This window comes from Muntiacus reevesi, chromosome 17, assembly GCF_963930625.1.
Source record: "Muntiacus reevesi chromosome 17, mMunRee1.1, whole genome shotgun sequence".
NCBI lineage: Eukaryota > Metazoa > Chordata > Mammalia > Artiodactyla > Cervidae > Muntiacus > Muntiacus reevesi.
The window spans coordinates 48,913,489-48,935,879 of record NC_089265.1 but is presented as its reverse complement, the minus strand read 5'-3'; the positions used below and the strand labels follow the sequence as shown (position 1 = coordinate 48,935,879).

Here is a 22,391-nt window from a genome sequence, read left to right as displayed (position 1 = left end):
AAACCACCTGGGTCATGCGCTAAGGTTGGTCAGACAGAGAGTAGTGCAAGAGGTCACTAGAAAGCCCTTTGTTTCACTTTTACCGTCAGCAACTTCTTTCCAATTTAAAGGAGACACCAGCCTAGTATACATTTTATTCTGCAATGCCTTTTCTTTGGAAGGCACCAAAACTGCTTGACACTGTTCTTGTTCCCCTGCAACTTTGTGGAAAAGGTTCAAAGGGAGATCTGGGTAAAATTCAGAGTGATCTGTGACCACGGTGTTTAATTTGAAAAACCTTGTATGTTTGCTCCATTGGAAAACTAAAATGTGAGCTTCATGTCTCAAAAGTCTTGATATTACTTCCTCTATGAACGAGGTCTCAGTCCTTAATAGAAAATAGAGTAGCAGAAGGAAGTGAGGTGGTTCTCTTAATTCCTAGATCTGAAGCTTGAATTAAACATGGGTCAGGGGAGAGAGCATACCTCATCTTCACGTGGAGAAGAGAGGGTTGTCTCTTGTGATGGAATCTACTTTCCAGAAAGCAAGAGAGTTACTGTGAAAGTGAATGAACTGAAGGGATGTCAAGAGACAGAGAGGAATCCAGGGCTAAACAAAAATGTGCCACTTACTCTCAATCTGGCTGTTGAAAGGATTGCCCTGTATTCTCTACCCCACCTCAGAACATTCCAGATGCAGGTCCTGAAGGCTAACAGCCTCAGGTGAGCTGGGATCCTAGATTAATCTACATGACTATTATGAATAGTTTCATGATTCAGTAAATTTAGTTACAGCATCTGCATAAAGTTGTAGCCAAACAAAAATCACTGTTGTGTGTAAAAGTGAGGAAAGGGGCAGATATAAGGATTTTTTGTTTGTTTGTTTTTATTATTATTATTTTTTTTAGATATAAGGATTTTTAAAAAATCTTTTTATAATTCCATAAAGCATAAGGCTCTTCACTATAGAATCAGAAGGAAAGAACATTAGATGGTATGGAGAGAGTGGTTGTAAAGCACGTGGCTTTTAATCTTGAGCTATCCAGAATCAAGTCCTGGTCCTGTGGTCACCAGCCCTGTTATCTTGCAGAAGTTGCTTAACTGTTCTGAGCTTAATCTCCTCATCTGAAAAATGAGAATGATAATTACACTTGCTTCTTAGAACACAAGTAAGTGTTCAATAAATGCTAGTAATTAGTTGACTGTCATGGTTTTACTGTGTGGAATGTCATCCTTTTCTTTCTAAGTTGCGTGTATTGAAACACAAGTTTTATTGTGTAACATTTGCCCCTTTCAAGTGTATAGTTCTATGAATTTTGACAAACATACAGTCATGTAGTCACCTCTGACAGTCAAGACAGAATATTTCCAACACCCTGGATAGTACCTTATGACCTTTATGATGAGGACGATGGGAGTAGTATTAACTGAAATCCATAATAGACTCAGATTTCCCTAGTTTTTACCTGTTGTCTTTTTCTGTCCCAGGATCCCATCTAGGATACCATGTGATATTTAGCTCTCATGTTTCCTTAGGCTCCCCTTGACTATGACAGTTTCCCAGACTTGACTTGTTTTACCACCTTAACAGTATTGAGGAGTACTAATAAGCTATTTCATGAACTATCTCCCTATTGAGATTTGTTTGATGTTTTCCTCAGGATTAGACTGGCCTTATGAGTTTTGAGGGGGCTTCCCTGGTGACTCAGCTGGTAAAGAATCCTCCTGCAATGCAGGAGACCCCGCTTCGATTTCTGGGTCAGGAAGATCCCCTGGAAAAGGGATAGGCTACCCACTCCAGTATATATGGGCTTCCCCTGTGGCTCAGATGGTAAAGAATCTGCCTGCAATGCGGGAGACCTGGGTTCGATCCTTGGGTTGGAACCATGGAGGAGGGCATGGCAACCCGATCCAGTATTCTTGCCTGGAGAATCCCCATGGACAGAGGAGCCTGGTGGGCTACAGTCCATGGGGTCAGAAAGAGTTGGATACAACTGAGTGACTAAGCACATACACACACATGGGTTTTCGCGTGGAAAACTCCAGAGGCAAAGTGCCATTCTGATCTTATTACATAAAGGGTACCTGCCTCTTAATCTGATATGCCACTGTTGATGTTGACCTTGATCACGTGGGTGAGGTAGAACTTGTCAGTTTCCTGCACTGTGAGGCTCTTATCTCGTCTCCCTTTCATGCTTCCCTCCTGGAGAGAAATCACTACATGTGACCTATACTTCAGGAGTAGGGAGTTATGCTCTGCTTCCTGGAGGGAGGAGTCCTAGGTAGTTATTTGCAATTCTTTTGCTTGAAGCTGTGTCTCCTTTCTTTCATTTACATATTTATTCTACCATTTATTTATTTGTATCTTATGAGCTCATGGATTCTTATTTCTTTAATTTTTTTTTTTGGCTATCCCTCTAGGCATGTGGGATCTCAGTTCCCCAGCCAGGAATCAAATACACACCCTACATTGGAAGCACAATGTCTTAACCGCTGGACCACGAGGGAAGTCCCTTGGATTCTTATTTTATGCTTTAGGCTATAAGCTAATATGACTTTATTTATGCTATTGCTCAAATTGTTCCTTCTTCAGCTACTGGGAGCTCTTTCAGATGTCTCCTGCATCCCACCCCATCACAGTGGGGTTTTTCTTTGAGTGCATTCTTACCTTTTGTCACTATAAGAGGCTGTCCCTCATCTTGTGTATTTCCTCTCCCAGTTCTCAGTTCAGTTCAGTTGCTCAGTCATGTCCGACTCTTTGTGACCCCATGAATCACAGCACACCAGACCTCCATCACAAACTCCCAGAGTTTTCCCAAACCCATGTCCATCGAGTCGGTGATGCCATCCAGCCATCTCATCCTCTGTCGTCCCCTTCTCTTCCTGCCCCCAATCCCTCCCAGCATCAGGGTCTTTTCCAATGAGTCAACTCTTCGCATGAAGTGGCCAAAGTACTGGAGTTTCAGCTTCAGCATCAGTCCTTCCAATGAACACCCAGGACTGATCTCCTTTAGGATGGACTGGTTGGATCTCCTTGCAGTCCACGGGACTCTCAAGTGTCTTCTCCAACACCACAGTTCAAAAGCATCAATTTTTCGGCGCTTCACAGTCCAACTCTCACATCCATACATGACCCCTGGAAAAACTATAGCCTTGACTAGACGTACCTTGGTTGGCAAAGTAATATTTCTGCTTTTTAATATGTTATCTAGGTTGGTCATCACTTTCCTTCCAAGGAGTAAGCGTCTTTTAATTTCATGGCTGCAATCACCATCTGCAATGATTTTTGGAGCCCCCCAAAATAAAGTCTGACACTGTTTCCACTGTTTCCCCATCTATTTCCCATGAAGTGATGGGACCAGATGCCATGATCTTAGTTTTCTAAATTTGAGCTTTAAGCCAACTTTGTCACTCTCCTCTTTCACTTTCATCAAGAGGCTCTTTTGTTCCTCTTCACTTTCAGCCATAAGGGTGGTGTCATCTACATATCTGAGGCTATTGATATTTCTCCCGGCAATCTTGATTCCAGCTTGTGCTTCATTCAGCCCAACGTTTCTCATGATGTACTCTGCCTATAAGTTAGATAAGCAGGGTGACAATGATGTACTCCTTTTCCTATTTGGAACCAATCTGTTGTTCCATGTCCAGTTCTAACTGTTGCTTCCTCACCTGCATATAGGTTTCTCAAGAGGCAGGTGAGGTGGTCTGGTATTCCCATCTCTTTTAGAATTTTCCATCATTTATTGTGATCTGTACAATCAAAGGCTTCGGCACAGTCAATAAAGCAGAAATAGATGTTTTTCTGGAACTCTCTTGCTTTTTCAATGATCCAGCAAATGTTGGCAATTTGATCTCTGGTTCCTCTGCCTTTTCTAAAACCAGCTTGAACATCTGGGAGTTCACGGTTCATGTATTGCTGAACCCTGGCTTGGAGAATTTTGAGCATTACTTTACTAGTGTGTGAGATGAGTGCAATTGTGCGATAGTTTGAGCATTCTTTGGCACTGCCTTTCTTTGGGAGTGGAATGAAAACTGACCTTTTCCAGTCCTGTGTCCACTGCTGAGTTTTCCTAATTTGCTGGCATAATGAGTGTAGCACTTTCACAGCATCATCTTTCAGGCTTTGAAATAGCTCAACTGGAATTCCATCACCTCCACTAGCTTTGTTCATAGTGATGCTTCCTAAGGCCCACTTGACTTCACATTCCAGGATATCTGGCTCTAGGTGAGTGATCACACCATCGTGATTATCTGGGTTGTGAAGATCTTTTTTGTACAGTTCTTTTGTGTATTCTTGCCACCTCTTCTTAATACCTTCTGCTTCTGTTAGGTCCATACCATTTCTGTCCTTTATCGAACCCATCTTTGCATGGAATGTTCCCTTGGTATCTCTGATTTTCTTGAAGAGATCTCTAGTCTTTCCCATTCTGTTGTTTTCCTCTATTTCTTTGCATTGATCGCTGAAGAAGGCTTTCTTATCTCCCTTGACTATGCTTTGGAACTCTGCATTCAAATGGGAATATCTTTCCTTTTCTCTTTGGCTTTTTGCTTGTCTTCTTTTCACAGCTATTTGTAAGGCCTCCTCAGACAACCATTTTGCCTTTTTGCATTTCTTTTCCATGGGGATGTCTTGATCCCTCTCTCCTGTACAATGTCATGAACCTCTGTCCATAGTTCATCAGGCACTCTGTCTATCAGATCTAGTCCCTTAAATCTATCTCACTTCCACTGTATAGTCATAAGGGATTTGATTTAGGTCACACCTGCATGGTGTAGTGGTTTTCCCTGCTTTCTTCAATTTAAGTCTGAATTTGGCAATAAGTAGTTCATGACCTGAGCCACAGTCAGCTCCCAGTCTTGTTTTTGCTGACTGTATAGAGCTTCTCCATCTTTGGCTGCAAAGAATATAATCAGTCTGATTTCGGTGTTGACCAGCTGGTGATGTCCATGTGTAGAGTCTTCTCTTGTGTTGTTGGAAGAGGGTGTTTGTGAATGCACTGGTCATAGCAAACACCTTCTTCCAACAACACAAGAGAAGATTCTGCACATGGACATCACCAGATGGTCAACACCGAAGTCAGATCGATTATATCCTCCCGGTCCTAGAACCAGTCAACGCTCCAAGGAGCCCTGGTCGCTTTACTGAAGAGTAGGGTCAGGGATCGAGATCTGGGGACTAGGTGTGCTTGTTGCTCTGAGGTGTTGCTTCTAGGCTGACAGAGCATGAAGTGCTTTTTTCTCCTCCAACTTTAAAATATTTTTTTCACATCTGCAGAAAGCCTGAAATAGTACAAGAAACAATTTTGTATCCTTCACCTCGATCCTTTTTTTCCCCTGAACCATTTGAAAATAAGTTGTAAACATGATGACATTTCATTCCTAGCTCCTTAGTCATGAAAATCGAAAGTGTCTCAAAACATTGACGAATGTCCCCTGGGGTCACAGTCAGCTCTAGCTGAGAATCGTTGGTCTAGACACTTTTATTGAGTCTACTAGGTGATATTGTGTACTTGTTAATATATCAGGAGACACATGATGTTAGGTTATATGGAACCAACGATGGTAATGTTCAGTGCAATAACTTGGTTAGGTTGGTAACCAGCAAATCTCTCTATTGTGATTAACTAGTAGTTATGGAAGTACTTTGAATCTGTGTGATCATTGTGTTCCAGAACAATTTTCCAGCTAATAACTTTAGCATCCGCTGATCGTTCTCCCTTGAGTCAGTACAGTAGGGGGTATAAAATGATAATATTCTAATTACTTTCTTGCATATATACCAGGTGAAAATTTACTGTAAAGAAGAGCTTTCTGCTTTATTCAATTTTTGTCCTCTCTTCTCTTCGTTGCTGTTTTTACAATACCATTTTTGATGGGTGGATTTCTATTTATTTATTTTTGGCTGTACTGGGTCTTCATTGCTACTTCAGCTTTTCTCTAGGTGTGGTGTGTGGGCTTCTTATTGCAGTGGCTTCTCTTGTTGTGGAGCACAGGCTCCAGGACATGTGGATGTCAGGGTAGGCTCAGTAGTGTGGTGTACAGGCTTAGTTGCTCTGCAGCATGTGGGATCTTCCTGGACCAGGGATTGAACCCCGTATCTCCTGCATTGACAGGCGGATTCTTTACCACTGAGCCACCAGGGAAGCCCCTGGATTTTTACTAATTGAATTGTAATTCTTTGTCATCATTTTTTTTAATGTTCAAATTGTCCCAAATTGACCAGTGGAAGCCCATTCATACTAATTACTATGTCATTTGTGTGAATATGTAACCCACTTACATGGTTCAAATCCAGAGCATGTAAAAAGGTATACTTAGAGAAGTCTCACTCCTATTCCCTTTACCCTTTTCTCTGTGGGTAAGCATTTTCTTGGCTTCTCAGGTGGTGCAATAGTAAAGAATCTGCCTGCTAATGCATGAGGTACAAGAGACATGGTTGGATCCCTGGGCCAGGAAGATCCCCTGGTGTGGGAAATGGCAACCCAATCCAGTATTCTTGCCTGGAAAATTCCATGGACAGAGGAGCCTGGTGGGTTACCATCATGGGATCACAAAGAATTGGACATGACTGAGCATACACACACAAGCATTTTCATTAGTTTCTGATTTATCTTTTCTGTGTTTCTTATTTTAAACTAAGTAAAAAATGTATATATACACACAAATACCTTGTTTAACCATGTTTTCTTACCAAAAAGATGGCATCCTATGTACATTCTTTTGTACTTTGTCTTCTACTTAACAGTATATCATGAAATCACTATCAGTTCATATAGATGTTTGCTCTTTTATGGTTGCATAAAAGAGTATGTGTTATTTAGTTGATTCAATGTCCATTAGTTGATTTAGTTACCATTAGTATGTGTCCTTTAGTTGAGTCAGTGAATTTCTTCCACAAAAGGCATTTATGCCATTTAAAATAGTTTATAAAATGTTTATAACACAAACATAGACTTCCCTGGTGGTTCAAATGGTAAAGAATCTGCCTGCAATGCAGGAGACCCAGGTTTGATCCTTGGGTCGGGAAGATCCCCTGGAGAAAGGAATGGCAACCCACTCTGGTATCCTTGCCTGGAGAATTCTATTGACAGAGGAACTTGGTGGGCTGCAGTTCATGGGGCCGCAGAGTCAGGTACTACTGAATGACTAACACTAACTATACCACAAATAATACCACAATGAATAACATTGCGAATATGCTGTTTTGAGTTTGTGGATGCATATCCTCAGGACAAACTCCTAGAAGCAGTGTCGTGGGGTCAAGGGATAAATTCATATGTGATTGTGCTATGTACTGCCAGCTGTTCTTCAACAGTCATACCATCAGTCACAAGACTGCTTTCTTATAGCCTTGCTTGTACAGTGTATTATAAGCTTTTGAAATCTTGCCAATCTGATAGGTGAGAAATAGAATGTTACAGTAGCTTTAATTTGCATTTCCCACATAATGACTGAAGTTAAGCATCTTTTCTTATGCTTAAGGGCCATTTGTTTCATGTGATTTTTAAAACCTGTCTCTCTCTCCATAATTTCCTGGTTCCTGTTACTTTGCACCCGGAATTCTGAAATAGTCATCTAGCTGGTTTCTCTGCCTACAGTCGCACTCCCTGTCACCTACCCTGAGCATATTAATAGTTATTGTAGTTACAAAATTAATCTTCTTAAAACAGCTCTTTAAAAAGCATTTTTTCCCCTGTAAGAACCTTCAATTATTCCCTTTTAGCCACAGAATACTTTTAAACTTACGAGTCCAGAATTCAAGTTGTGGTTTTCATCCACTTCTCTAAACTTCTCTTTGCTTATTTATAGCCTTATGTTCCTTCTGCAAAATTAGTACACTCAGTGTCTAATCCATGACAGAAATTGTTGCCTCCAAACCTTTTTTCTTTCAATTGTCTAGTTCTAAGGCCCCTCCTGGGATCAGTCCTGGGTGTTCATTGGAGGACTGATGTTGAAGCTGAAACTCCAATACTTTGGCCACCTGATGCGAAGAGCTGACTCATTTGAAAGACCCTGATGCTGGGAAAGATTGAGGGCAGGAGGAGAATGGGACGACAGAGGATAAGATGGTTGGGTGGCATCACCGACTCAATGGACATGGGTTTGGGTGGACTGCAGCAGTTGGTGATGAACAGGGAGGCCTGGCGTGCTGTGGTTCATGGGGTCGCAAAGAGTCGTTGGACACGACTGAACTGAACTGAAAGCCCCTCCATGGTGAAACCCTGTTCTTTTATCTGTCTTAATTCCATGGAAACTCTAAGACTTATGTCAAGTCCCATTTTCTTAGAAGCCTTCCTTAATCACTTGAGTGCCCGGGGGTTTCCTGCTTTGCTAAATTCACTTGATACATATATTTATCCCCTTAATTAGTTCAGCTTAGTTTAAATAGTCTGTTGTTTTTTTTTTTTGCTTTTTGCAGTTACTTAAAAATTTTCAAATTCATGTATATTTCCCCCCAAGAGTAGGAACTACCACTATTTTAGTAAGCAAATATTAATCAGTTTTCATCATCCATTTCTGAGCCAAGATAAAGGCATATTAACCTCTATTTTACTGATAAGATAAGGAAGTAAAGAGATCTTATACAATTTGATTAAAATCAATCATTAAGTCAATGATGATGTAGGTATGGTCCCCAAATCTTAGGTTATAGTTAATTGTCAAGTGTAAAAATGATCCTATTTGCTCACCCTCTCAATTAATGAAGAGATATAATGTAGGACGCTTATGTAGATTTATCTTATTTAAAATTTCTATTTAAGATATTGGTTAGAAAGACAAAGAATTTGACATTAAATCTTAGAATAAAATGGTATTATGTAAAATGCTGTTTTTAGCCTGAAGAAAGGCCCATTAACACAATTTGACTAGAGAAAATATATCTAAATCCCTTTGTGTTCTGAGCCATGCATCTCTGTTTTGAATTTGGGAAACTGTCAAGGGTTTGCACATTTATTGTGCAAACATGCTGCTAGTTCTAGTGGGAGCAGAGTGTATAAGTCACAGAGTTTGTTTGCAAGTATTGATAGTTTACTCTCTAAGCAGAAAGATATGTACACACCAAATATTACACAAATCAGCAGTAAAAGGTATGATCATTGGCCTGCAAACAAGGAGAAACAAGAAAAAAGAATTCAATTGGAAGATTAATGAAAACTTCAGAAATGAGATGATTGATTTCAGCTAAGGCAGTCCCAAAATAAACAAGGTCCAACATTTAGAGACTTGATAAATTAAGAGAAATTTTCAAATGAGAAATTAGCAGATTGTTCTGCGTGGCTCTGTCACCCTCTGCTGTAATCCTACTGCACTGGGTACCTCTCTCTACTCTGGCAGGTTAACTTGCAAAAGACATGGTTCCAGGTCTGCCACTTCGAGCAGCCAGAGGGATCCTTACAGCAGAATCTCAATCATATTGCCTTTGAATTCCCTCTGCCACGGCCAACACTCTGCACACAGTAGACAACTTAAGTTTCTTAAAGGAGTGAATGTAGTCTTTTAACAGCACTTTGTAAAGTGAATCAAGCTATCTAATTTATCTCTTTTTTTCTTCAGATTGATTCTTTTGGATTTTGGGTCTCTAGATGGCTAGGGTCTTCTATGGAATTTGTTTCCCAGGGAAGTTGATTCAGTCTCATCTTTAACCGAATCAACTAGGGTAGCGGTGGGTACAATGCAGATCATGGTTGTCACTGTTCCCAGCCCCATGCCAAGATTCTCACTGATCCTAAATAAGTCCACACACATTCATCCATCCCTTTAAACTTTTAAGAGTCAAAATCATAGGTTTGAGATTTTACACACATGCACGTGCATGTACACACACACACACACATGCACACACATAGGCACACACCCCTCTGTGCAGGATGCATAAAGATGTTAGCATGGACACACAAAATACACGATAGCAAAGGTGTAAAAAGAGACCACAAAATTTAGCTGGGAAAATGAGCAAATGAGCTGGGAATGGGCAAATATGGTCTGAAAAGGGCAAAAAAGTGAAATCAAGATTGTCAAAACATTTATCCTTGCTCCCTGCAAGAAAGACCACCTCTTGTCTCTTCATAAGAAACACTGGGAATTGCTCATCTTTTGGATTTTAATACTTTCATTACTTAGTTTAGATCTGTTTTTGCTTTCTAAAAAATTAGTATTTTATCTTTAAATGTCTTGACTTTAAATGCTACTTCTTCTTGTGTGATTGTCCTTGCCTAAAGTTGAGTTTCATTAAGACAAGTGACCTATCCATTGCCTCAAAAGGGAGTATCTCTCTCGGTAACCATGTTTGTGTTAGAGTTAGCCTACATAATGGATATTGATGATGACAACAATGACTAGAGTCCCTGTTGAAGGAATGACAGGAGAGGATGTAGGAAGGACACAGTTGTTTCAACTCTAAGCAAAAGGGAAGATGACATACCTAAGCTGCATCCCAGACACCCTTCTTCACAAGACACACATTCTTCATAGTCTGGGTCTTGGATTTCACCTACACAATATAAAGAGGAATAAAAAAGCACAATTTCACTTTACTTTCACTGAATGGGAACACAAATAATTTGCTATAAAAATGCGTTGCTGTGTAGCTTATTTTCAAGCAAATTATAGAGCAGTTATGAAACCCTAAACCATGCTTTGGAGATAAGTATGTCACCCACATTTTTTATCTCCTTCTATTAATTTAATAAATATTTAGTAGATTGGATTAGCTTGATTGGGTACAAGTAGAACAGAATTAGACTGTATGCCATGCAACTAGTTTTGAAGTCAAGTTGGTGTGCTGTATTTATTAAAGAAGTAAGTTCTGTTTCGAAAATGTGGTTGGGTATACAAAATGATGAAGCTCTGTCTCCTTATGTCTGTTGTCATAAATACTTTTTTAAAAGTTTTAAATTCTATACTATCTTAGTAGGACTTCCCAGATGACACTAGTGGTAGAGAACCCTTGCAGTGCAGTAGACTTAAAAGACGCAGGTTTGATCCCTGGGTTGGGAAGATCCGCTGGAGGAGAACATGGCAACCCACTCCAGTATTCTTGCTTAGAAAATCCCATGAACAGTGGGGCCTGGTGGGGTATACTGTCCATAGGGTCGCAAAGAGTTGGACATGACTGAAGTGACTTAGCACACACACACACACAGCCTTAGTAAGCATTAAGAAGGAAAAAGAAAGAGGTCTTCATCATTCTAGAAATGTGCTAAAGCTCCTTCCGCACCAGACCAGGCATAATTCTTATACAGCAGAGAAAGTCTGCAGCATTTTATATGAACAAGAGCAAAATCTGTATGTACTGTTTTTTAATTCCCTTCTTGCAATGTAAGTAGGAATTGAACAATAACAGTAATACATATATTCCCAGAACATTTTTGTATTTCCCGGTCATTTTAAGTAGGCTAATTCTCACTGGTTCCTGCCAGCAAGCAAGCACAGAGCATGCTATGCCCTCCCTCTCACAAATGAAGAAACCAAGGCATGGAGAAGTTAGATTGATGTTGCCCAGGGTCTCATAACTAGTGATTGGGAAGGAGAAAATTGTGGGTCAGGATATTTGAATTCTAATCTGATTTTCTCTCCATTTTACCTTTCCCATAAACCCTCCACTGGAGTTCACCTTCTATGTATGTGATTAGCTGCATTCCTTAGTCCTTGGGTTGTGTCTAAGGAAACGCTTGGGGAAGAACAGGGTAGGTATCACTGTCCCCACTTGTGTGGAGTCGTGGGGAATCACCCAGGTGTGACCATTGCACCAGGTAGATAGGTACTCAAGTCTCTGGGGCACCCAGGGTGCAGCCCCTTTTGTCTGCAGCGGCTCCACGGCAGCATTACCTTGTCCACATTCTAGCCTCTGGCAGCTGTGATTGGAGGGCATCAGGAAGTAGCCGCGCACACATCGGGTGCAGACGTGTGTGCTGTGGCAGAGCTCACAGTTGTCTGGGCAGGGCTGGCAGATGTGGCCCTCGTCAGGGTAGTAGCCCGGGGGGCAGCTCTCTCGACACTCCCCCCAGTACAGGAACCGCTCTCGGCCACGCTTATCTAAAGAGAAAGGAGCGAAATGGAAAGAGGGGAAATGTACAAAATTAGCTATGAAGATAACAATAGCTGAAGACATTTTGTTTAAAAGATCTGACCAAGCGCTTTTACTCCCAGCAGATCAAGGAGATAAGAATGGATTGAGTGAAAAATGCAGTATCTTTGAACTTCTATCTGAAAAGATTTCCTTGAAGTCCTTTTGGTATCAGTGGAAGCTCTCAGAGTTGGTGACTATAAAGATCCCATGAGAATAAACAAGTGCTTGATGCATTTCTATGATAGTACAATCTTTTAGAATGATTTTGAATTCTGTTTTCAAAATCACATGCTTGTCTTAATTGTCTAAGGACTGAATTTTTGCACAACTACCAACTCCTGTACTGACAACCTCTTTGACTCCTTTGCATGAATTCCTGGAAGTCCTGTCAACATTGGACGCTACAAGGAAAGAATCAGCAGTACCCCCAGTATGAGACTGGGAATTTGCTCCTGTGGAGAATCCAATGTTGCCACTGAAGAAATGGATGCAAACTATCATAATCAATGCAAAAGGATTCTAATCAGTTCTAATCACATGCTTAAATACACAAGATTAATGTAGATGCACCTGAAAGCCTCTACCTCCCACCCCCCCGACCCCCTGAAGTTTTCACTTGTGCTTCGTGTGCCCAGGGCATCTGTCTTCTGTGAATCAGGTCTCCCATGTGCTTCTAGTTTTGAAAATATCTGTGTTCCCTAAAACAACTGGGTCTAGAGCTCACTCATCATGTGATCTACCACATGAAGATCCTGAACCATTGACCCTCGAGAAGCAAGGCTGCCAGATTTTTAAAGATAGTGCTGGCCTCATGCTACAAGTGCAAAATCCAAAAGTCACAATAATATTAAATTGAACCACATGAAATTGCCAACAATCAGCTGTTTTTTTTTTTTTACCTGTAAACTAGGCACTTTAAAAAGGTTTAACCTAATTTTCTTATTTAGTTAAAGTCCTATTTCAAATATAGTTTAAAAACCACACCCTTGAATTATGACCTTGAAGCTCCCTTTTTTTCTGATGGCAGTTTCATGCCAGAAGTCTGCTGGTCCTTACAGGACAAGGAATATAAAGAGAGCCTCCAAAGAAGTGGTTAAAAAAGAAAAGTGTTTGCAGTCTCCAAGTTAGACCTGGAAGAACATTATCCTCTAAAGGAAGGGAGTGTTTGGGAGGATGCAATGTGTGTTTGGTGATTCTACATCTACAGATCAAGGTTTGGGGCACAGAACCCTAATCTGGTGGGACCTGGAACCTCAAGAGGCCACACAAAGGTCAACTTTCCAAGTTGTGTTCTTTTCAGTCCACCATTACTCACTGAGAAAAGATCCTGCTTTATAGAGTGCCAGCCTTCCCACATGTAGATAGTAAGATGTGAAGGCTAGCAGTGAAAAGCCCACCCTATCCTTCACCTTCCTGTCCATCCGCTACACCTTCACTTGATGTCAACTCAGTATACAGAGGCTTGGGGACAGCTTGGCATATGGTTATGAGTTTTAAATAAATGTTTATTGAATGATTGAAGGAATGAGTGAGTGAATTCATATTTATCAACATTCCTGTTTTTCAAACATATCCAACTGGATCAACAATCTTAAAAATGAATGATGATGATTTCAGATATTAGAAGAAATGTTATTCAATTCCATTTTGATTGTTCAGATATGGCTTTGTTATTTGAACCCCTTTGTGTATTATAATTTGGGCTTAAAGGACAGATTTAAAGGGTCTTGTTTAAAATACATGGACTGTGCAAAAGGAAGTCACTTAGGCACCTTCAAAATGGCAGGCTTTCCCCACCTGCTTGGGTCAGGATTATGCCAAGATTTGATCATATTTCTAATAGCTTGACAGCATGGCAGCTCACTTAGCTTTGGGTGATAATTTGGATACCTCAGTGATTTGCATATCATACATAAAATTTTGGCTACTTGCCCAGAGTCTCAGAATTTAAGTTCCTGTAATGATATGTAGGAGAAGCTGGTTCTGATAGTAGAAGGGCTGATATTTTTGTTAGGTGCCAAAACCTTTCATGTGGCAATGTGAGATGAAAGTTAAAAAGCAAAGAACTCCCAGAGAGGTTCAGGTTGGCTTTCATTTATACTGAAGAGTAATTAATTGTTTTCAGAGTATATCTTGGCAACTGATTTTGTTAGAAGGGAGGGTGGACCGACGTGAAGTCATTGGATGTTTGCCAGAGGAAAGGAAGGTCGAAGGTTGCAGGCAGGATGGGAACAGGATGGCTGGGAAGGAAGAAAGAAAGGCTGAGGACTCCGAAAATAAACTTTCTAAAGTTTACTTCAACATTTTGCTTACTGCAGCTACTGTATAATTGGTAGAATTTAGCTTTGGGTTCAGTTTGGTAGAGGATAAACTGGGGTGAGAGTCTAGAGTGAATTTTCACCAATAGAACTAGCCTTCTGCCTTTCCAAAAGGATTCAGACTTAACTTTAACAGAGTTACAATTTAGCAAGAGGTGAAGTTTCTACAAAGAGTTGGGAGAGGCTTATGTGTGTGGATGGGGCTCGCTAGCCAGAGGAATTTCAGCCTTTGAATAAAGCCTCTTGATACAAAACTGCATCCATTCCATCATCTCTCTTCTGTAGCACTGAATCATGGATTAGCTGCCCTAATACGTGGACTTGGGATATTGCACTCTTAACAGGCAGAAAACCCTGCTAATCAGAACCTGCCCAACCATCCCGTCTTCAGGAAGCCTCTTGTGCTCACTACAGCTGAAAGTAGTGACATATGGTAGGGTTACTGCCATTCATTCAGTCTTTATCTAATATCTTCTCATTTTATAATACACGAGGACAAACCTGTTTGTTAGGTTGTTAACTTGAATGTGAGTATCATATTATCATTTACTGTATCTTCCATGGCACCTATGTAGAGTACCTTATACGCAGGAGTGGCACAATACATTTAAAAACTTGTTATTGAATTCTAGTTGATTTAAGTGTTGTGTTTATCGCATGCACTTGTGAGCCTGACAGTTCTTCAGTCCTCAAAAACTTTTCTGATGGGATCAGTGGTGTTATTAACAAATGTAAAAAAAAAAAAAAAAAGTTGTGTTTAATTTCTGCTGTATAGAAAACTAACTCGGCTAGAGACTGAAATGCCCATAGAAGTTAGTGGGTACAAACAAAACATTAGTAATACTAATAATAATCATTACTAATATTTTTTGTGTGCCTCCTGTGCAGTTCACCTTGTTCTAAGTGCTTTATTATTTTATCTCATTTCATTTTCATAATAATCCTAAAAGGAGGCAGCCATGATCACTATCTTATAGGTGAGGAAGGGAACAGAATAAGCAGGCTAGAGGTAAAATTGGACAGATATACTTTGTTTACAAACACAAAGAAATCATTTTAATTTACACAAAGATATGTGTTCTCCATCATTTTTCTGCAAATGCATGATACTATTCATTTATTCATTTTTCTTTGTTTTATGACAAGCAAGAATAAAGGTAAATAATTCTTTCCCACCAGTAAAACCATGTAAATGTCATGATGGTGTTAACTGACAGCCTCGGGATCAGTGAGACAGCTGGGAGGGGTGGGGACTATGGCAAATAGAGAGCAGCCTGGAGGTCTCCAGTCAGTCCTTTGAGGACCAGAAGGAGCAGTGTTGCCAAATCTTCCAAGTTTTCAAGGGAAAAAATTTTTTTAATTTCCCAGTTTCATTCAAATTTTTTAAGTGTAGGGCAACTAAAATATAAACCAGTCGCTGACTTTTTAATTTTTTTTAATTTCCCAGTTTCATTTTTTAATAATAATACATGAGGACAAACCTGTTTGTTAGATTGTTAACTTGAATGTGAGTATCATGCTATCATTTACTGTGTGATAATACATTTTTAATTTTTAAAAAATTTAAAAAATTTTTTTTAATTTCCCAATTTTTAAATTTCTTTTTGTAATTTCCCAATTTCATTCAGAATTTTAATGTGTAGGGCAAATGAAATATAAATCAGTCCCTGAACCTATTTGCAGAACCACAGTGGAGACACAGACATAGAGAACAGACTTACGGATATGGGGAGTGGGAGGAAGGTGAGAGTGGAATGAATGGAGAGAGTAACATGGAAACATATTTATTACCATATGTAAAATAGATAGGCAGTGGAAACTTGTTATATGACTTGGGGAACTCAAACCAGAGCTCTGTAACAGCCTACAGGGGTGGTGTGGGGAAGAAGTTGGGAGGGAGGTTCAAGGAGGGAGGGGACATAGATGTATCTACGGCTGATTTATATTGACGTTGGGCAGAAGCCAACACAATATTGTGAAGCAATTATCCTTCAATTAAAGATAAGTAAATTTAATTATATAAAGTATAAATCAGTCCCTCATGAAGTCAAATTTGGGGACAGGCATATGTAGGGAGGCTAGAAAGCAGTCAAGGGCAAGCTGCAGAGGACCAGAGTGATCATAGAATATAGTTTAATGACAGCAGAAACTTTAGAATTGTGAAGGTCTGGGACAGAAAAGGTCATATTTGTGTTTGGAAAAGATTACCCTGTGATCCCACAGGGCTCTGACAGCTTCTAAGTGGCATCACTCAGGGCTGAGGGAACCCTGACACAGCCTCTCTTAGGCTGTTTCTCCTGAAGACTGAATGTGTCTGTCTTAATTTCCTAGCTTTTCACTTTAACCTCAGTGAAGCTTAGCTTTGCTGTCTAGCTCATGCCTGTCATCATGTTTGCATGCCCTTACTTTCTCCTTCTCTGGAAAAACATCTCTTAGCTTCTCTCTCACCTCCTCAGGGGAAGTAGGTCTGTGTCTCTAGCAGTGTGAACTTATGTTCTGACAATAAGCAGAAACTCCAAGGCTGTACATACTCTTTAATGAACAGCTGTCTAATCTCACCCGCCTCTTCCCCAGAGATGAGGCTTCTGAGTCAAGCAAAGTAATGTCCAGTGGGAGAGCAAGTTGAAGTAAGGGGAAGAAATGAGCAACCAGATTCTCTCACCTACTCCACAGGAGGTGCAGTTGGAAGGCCCATCTCCTTGGCATTCTTGGCAGGTGAAGTGACATGGATGACACTGGTTCCTGAATTCAAATTTGCCCAAGGAACAGTTGAAAACGCAGCGGCCATCATCAAAAATCCTAGAGGCAAGCAGACTTTTAGTTTGTAAGGGCGGCATTAAGTATTAGAACATGTGGTGTTTGTGTTTTGCTGCACAGACTTGGTTTCATTGTTCCAGAAACAAGGGTGATGCCTGGGACTGATCATCTTAGAACATGGGGAGAATTAGTCACGTACCCATCCTTGGCCAAAGATTTGGACCCAACAGCAGGCATGCTAGGAACCGGCAGTAGATGTAATCTTGATTCTTTTTTCAAACAAATTAACCAGTGCCCTGGGGATTAAACCCACACTGTAGGCTCCAGCCAAACCCAGTCAACACTCAGATGGGGTCTTTGAACTTTAAAGGCACGTTAGTGGTCTTTGAAACCAGAGGCTTTGGAGAAAGTATCTTTCTTTCATTATCGGTGTGCCCACACTTTGCAAGGAAATGTCAAGTCCAAGGGCTCTTGAAGAAGCACTGTCCTGTAGTTTAAGTACTACTTATAAACTTGACCTAGACATATGGCAAGTAATTGATGAACTCTGATGTTCAGTGTCATTTTGCAAGTATTTCCTGGTGTATAGGGTACCACAGTCTCTATTTTCAGACCGTGTTTGCCATTACCTACAAGGGTACCACAGATAAGTTAGTATGAGGGCTTCTAAAACCTTTGGTTTTATATACATGCAATATATATATCATAATGTCATGGTTAATATTTTCCAAGTTTTCTTTCTTCTTTCCCTTGCAAAGTAACCACATGTGATGAAGTAAATTGCATCCAAGAATTTTGCTCAGAAAAAAAATACACAATGTCTAAGTGCAAGTCAGATGAGTAATGTGAATGGATGAAGTGAATTGGGGAGCTCCAACCCCAGGGTTTCGGATTCAGTCTATCCTCGGGGGAGAGAGCCAAGAATCTGCATTTTTGACAAGTTCTTGGATCGTGTTCATGGTGCTGGCCTAGGGAATTTACTTTGAAAACTTCTCAGCGGTGGTCTAGGTTACTGTGGAACTTGCTAAATGATGCCTACCTAAGTCATACAGGTGGTGCAAACCAGCGTCTCAGAGATTTTCCTTAGAGCAATAGTTACGATGTCAGTCGTGAGGGTAACTTGAGTATTAGCACATACATGCTCCCCCGGAGGGTGTGATGCTAGTATCCACGTCTGGGAGAGCTGAAGGCCTGCAAACACTGTGAGGGTTTCTTCCTCTCCACCCAGAACGATGTCACAACCCGTTCCTGGGGTGGCATTGGTTTGTCAAACTTCTTCTATTTCTATAGCTAGAATCAGCCCTAAATGGAGGACTGGCATTTCAATCCTGGGTTTGGAGGAAGCTGGGGTGGGGACAAGGCATCCTGAGTATGTGCTGCTTGCAGTCTTCCACCTCATCCCTGAAAGTCTGTGTCATCTGCGTCTGGTTGGAAACAGAATGGCATTCAGGCCAACCACACAAGAAGGCTGCCTTGTTCTTGGATCCTCAGCCCCTCAAGTTCTGGTCACCCTACCCAGCACAATGGAGTGAATAATACTTTTGGCCCACTGCAATGTGTGGAGCCCCAAAAAAGACACGCACACACATCTGGCTGTCCATGTCAGAACAGATCTCCTGCACTACAACCTGTAATGGGAAGACTGTGCTCTTAGGCCGACGTTCAGCTGATGGCACCAATGCTAGCTGGGAAATCCTAACCCCACCCTGGCTCCGGTCTCTGAGCTGGAGGATTTGTTTCAAGGAATAATTTGGATGTGGCTAGTTAAAAAAAAAAAAAAGAAACATGACAAAAACCTCCCTTTATGAAAAAGCTCTGTAAGAGCTTTCTGAGGTTTTTAAACAAGTGAACTACTCTGTTCTTCACTAAGAAGGAGAATGGGGCATGTTTATTTGTGAAGGTTCATTTTCTTGCTAAATTGAGAAAAAGATGGAAAGTGCATCACCATTTTATTCTTTGTGGGAAGAGATGACAGCTTGGTTTTGGGGGCAATTATTTCTCTTGAGAGAGTGATCTAATACCGTCAATGGTTGGAACCTTTTAAAATCATTCAGAAACTTGAGTGGGTGTGGCAGTGAAGCAAAGGGTGTAGTGCTGCCATGTGTACGTAGGGGAAGGGCTGTCTATGTTGACTTGAGAGCCTGAGTTTAAGACAGTACTCAGCATCACTTCATGGGAAATAGATGGGGAAACAGTGTCAGACTTTATTTTTTGGGCTCCAAAATCACTGCAGATGGTGACTGCAGCCATGAAATTAAAAGACGCTTACTCCTTGGAAGGAAAGTGATGACCAACCTAGATAGCATATTCAAAAGCAGAGACATTACTTTGTCAACAAAGGTCCGTCTAGTCAAGGCTATGGTTTTTCCAGTGGTCGTGTATGGATGTGAGAGTTGGACTATAAAGAAAGCTGAGCACCAAAGAATTGATGCTTTTGAACTGTGGTGTTGGAGAAGACTCTTGAGAGTCCCTTGGACTGCAAGGAGATCCAACCATTTCATCCTAAAGGAGATCAGTCCTGGGTGTTCACTGGAAGGACTGATGCTGAAGCTGAAATGCCAATACTTTGGCCACCTCATGCGAAGAGTTGACTCATTGGAAAAGACCCTGATGCTGGGAGGGATTGGGGGCAGGAGGAGAAGGGGACAACAGAGGATGAGATGTTTGGATGGCATCACCGACTCAATGGGCATGAGTTTGGGTGGACTCCAGGAGCTGGTGATGGACAGGGAGGCCTGGCGTGCTGCGATTCATGGGGTCGCAAAGAGTCGGACACGACTGAGAGACTGAACTGAATTGAAGCAAATAATTGTGCTTTAAGCCACCTCCCTCTAACCCTACCTTGAAGAAAGCACAAGTGACATACTCAGTTTCTTTAAGAACGTGATTCTTTATAAAGATTTAATTATAAGGAAACTAGTTGTGCTTAAGTGAAGGACTGAATTACATCATCTCCTGCAAACTCCACCCCCCACCCCAACTTCCTTAAGAAAAATTGTTAATGAACTTGAAGAAAAGTCCCATCTCAAGTGACACAGATTCCCACAGATACTAACAGATCTCCCCTAGTGGAGGAGAAGAGATTATCTTAGTCTGGGCTTCATGGGGCTGATGAAAATGTTCTTTAAAGCCAACTCCAGCCATCTCTGGGACACCAACCAGTTTGTGGATTTCTGAGACACCCAAGCAAGCTTATTGTACTGGGGAAGCCCTTCTGTCCCCAGGTCACACATGCTCTTGGCCTTTTTCTTTAGCAGTGAACTATTCTGAGTCCAACAACCCTCATGGAAAGGAAGAAGGTGGTAAAACCAAGTGCTTGAAGAGCTGCCGGAGGTGAAGTTCTCAACATTGGCACTGAATTTTCCAGAGGCCCCTGTGTGTGTGTGTGTGTGCATGAGAGAGAGAGAGAGAAGTGAACTGAAACAGAAAAGATACAAGTTAGGGTTAGCTGGACCTCTCTGTTGACTGTTGGTTTGCCTAACTAAAACCATCACAAGAATATTTACTGTAATTTCTTGGTAATGTTGTAACAGAATGAAGTCTGACAAAAGGTCCCCCCCCCCCCCCGCCGCCCCCACCGAATTCTTGAAACAGATCAAATAAAACATTTGAGGGTGGGTCAGAAAACTTTTACATGTTTTTAATTAGTTCATGGACGCTGCAATTCCTTCAGGACTGGGTTGTGAAATTATCTTGGGCAGTGAGGACCATGACATTATAGAGCTATTGAACTGGCCAGAAAGTTCATTCGGATTTTTCCATAAGGTGTTATGGAAAAACCCAAACAAACATTTTGGCCAACCTGATACATGTTATATAGAAGTGACAAAGTCTATACCCCAAGTTTTTAATCATCTCAAAGGAGCAAAATAAATCCAAAGGTTTGTAGAAAATGTAATGGCAACATAGTCTAGTATTCTCGCCTGGGAGATCCCATGGACAGAGGAGCCTGGTGGGCTGTATATGGTCCATGGGGTCACAAAAGTTGGACTCAACAAGGGACTTACCCACCACCACCACCAAAGGGAAAACTAGAAGATAAAGAGAGGGCTTTTCAATTTCCTGTAAAACAACTTCAGAGTTAAATTATTTAAAAAATTTTTATTTTGGAAAAACTTAAACGTGTAAAATAAACAAGACATAACAGAACACCCCCTCCCCTCCCCAGCCAGGTACTCATCTTTCAGCTTCACCGATTATCAGCACGTGAGCAATCTTATCTACATTCCCACTGATTTACTTCTCTCTCATATAAAGAAAACCTCTCAGTTAGCATTTCTTTCCCAAATAAAAACTCCTTTAGGGATGACCTTTATTCTGTCAGTACTAGAGATTCTCCAAAAGCGTAAGAATAGAAAGAAAATCAGAGGGCCCAGTAGTCCTGTTCGTCCCGTTTGCCGCGCCTTACTGCTACCGCATGTCCATTTTCTGCCATCTGTGACCTGCTGGGCCAGACTAGTGCCCACTAGAGACTGCATTCCCAAGCTCACTTTCCTCACTCGTAAGCGGCGTTTCCCTTTGGAATTCAGATGTTTCAGACAAGGAAACACCAGCAGGAGATCTGAGGATGGGAGGAGAGAGGTTGTGGTAATTATTCCTTCTGGAGCCACAGCGCAGGTTCCTCCTTGCATGGTTCTGGAGTGGTTATGTCGCCTCCAGCTCCAGTTTCCATCAAGCCTCTTTCCTTCTAAGGCTACAAGTTTTGCTTCAGACCTAGGGTGTAAAAGCTGTCCCAGTGTTCTGCTCCCTGAGTGCATCAGTCCTTGAATTTGACCCACCTCCCCCAAGTCACCTATTTAAAAAAAATTCATTGACCTTGCGCCTAACTCAGAACTGGACATAAAGCAGGTGCTGAAAACTGTCTTGAAAAGACCTGATTCCAGTCAAGGAAATACTTTGGAGAACACCTAAAGAAAATACCTTGCTGCCCTTTTGAGAACAAACAAGTCAATGACTCTATCTTTCAAAATAGTTTCTGAGATCTACACACTTGCTTTTCTATCTTCAAAAGCTAATCCATGGGCTGCTGAAGCCAAACTATCCAAATGGCTCAGGAGACCTCTGATCTTCTTATACCAATGAGCTTAGATTTTTTAAAATGGCCATTGATGGTAGTTGAACTTTTTCTCATTTCTGATGAGCCTGGGACTGTCATGACTTCTGCAGTGTACATCGGGTGATGGTAGCTGCCATATTAAACAAATACTACCAAGTTCCCTTGGTTCAAAGATGTTCAGACACGCTGTAGGGTTTGATTGGTGAGGACTT

The 22,391-nt window shown here is 41.1% G+C and overlaps 1 protein-coding gene across 3 annotated transcripts in view; it reads right to left on the bottom strand.

Annotated features, from left to right (window-relative positions):
• PCSK5 (proprotein convertase subtilisin/kexin type 5) overlaps nt 1-22,391 on the bottom strand; it is a 498,339-nt gene that overhangs the window by 79,358 nt on the left and 396,590 nt on the right. For 2 of the 3 annotated variants that reach the window (XM_065908244.1, XM_065908247.1), the window contains exons 22-24: nt 17,029-17,165; nt 11,808-12,014; nt 10,402-10,470 (exon numbers count right to left, since the gene is read on the bottom strand). In XM_065908244.1, coding sequence (XP_065764316.1) covers nt 10,402-10,470; nt 11,808-12,014; nt 17,029-17,165 — 413 coding nt within the window. The remainder of the gene's footprint in view (nt 1-10,401; nt 10,471-11,807; nt 12,015-17,028; nt 17,166-22,391) is intronic. The other variant, XM_065908246.1, reaches the window with a different exon arrangement.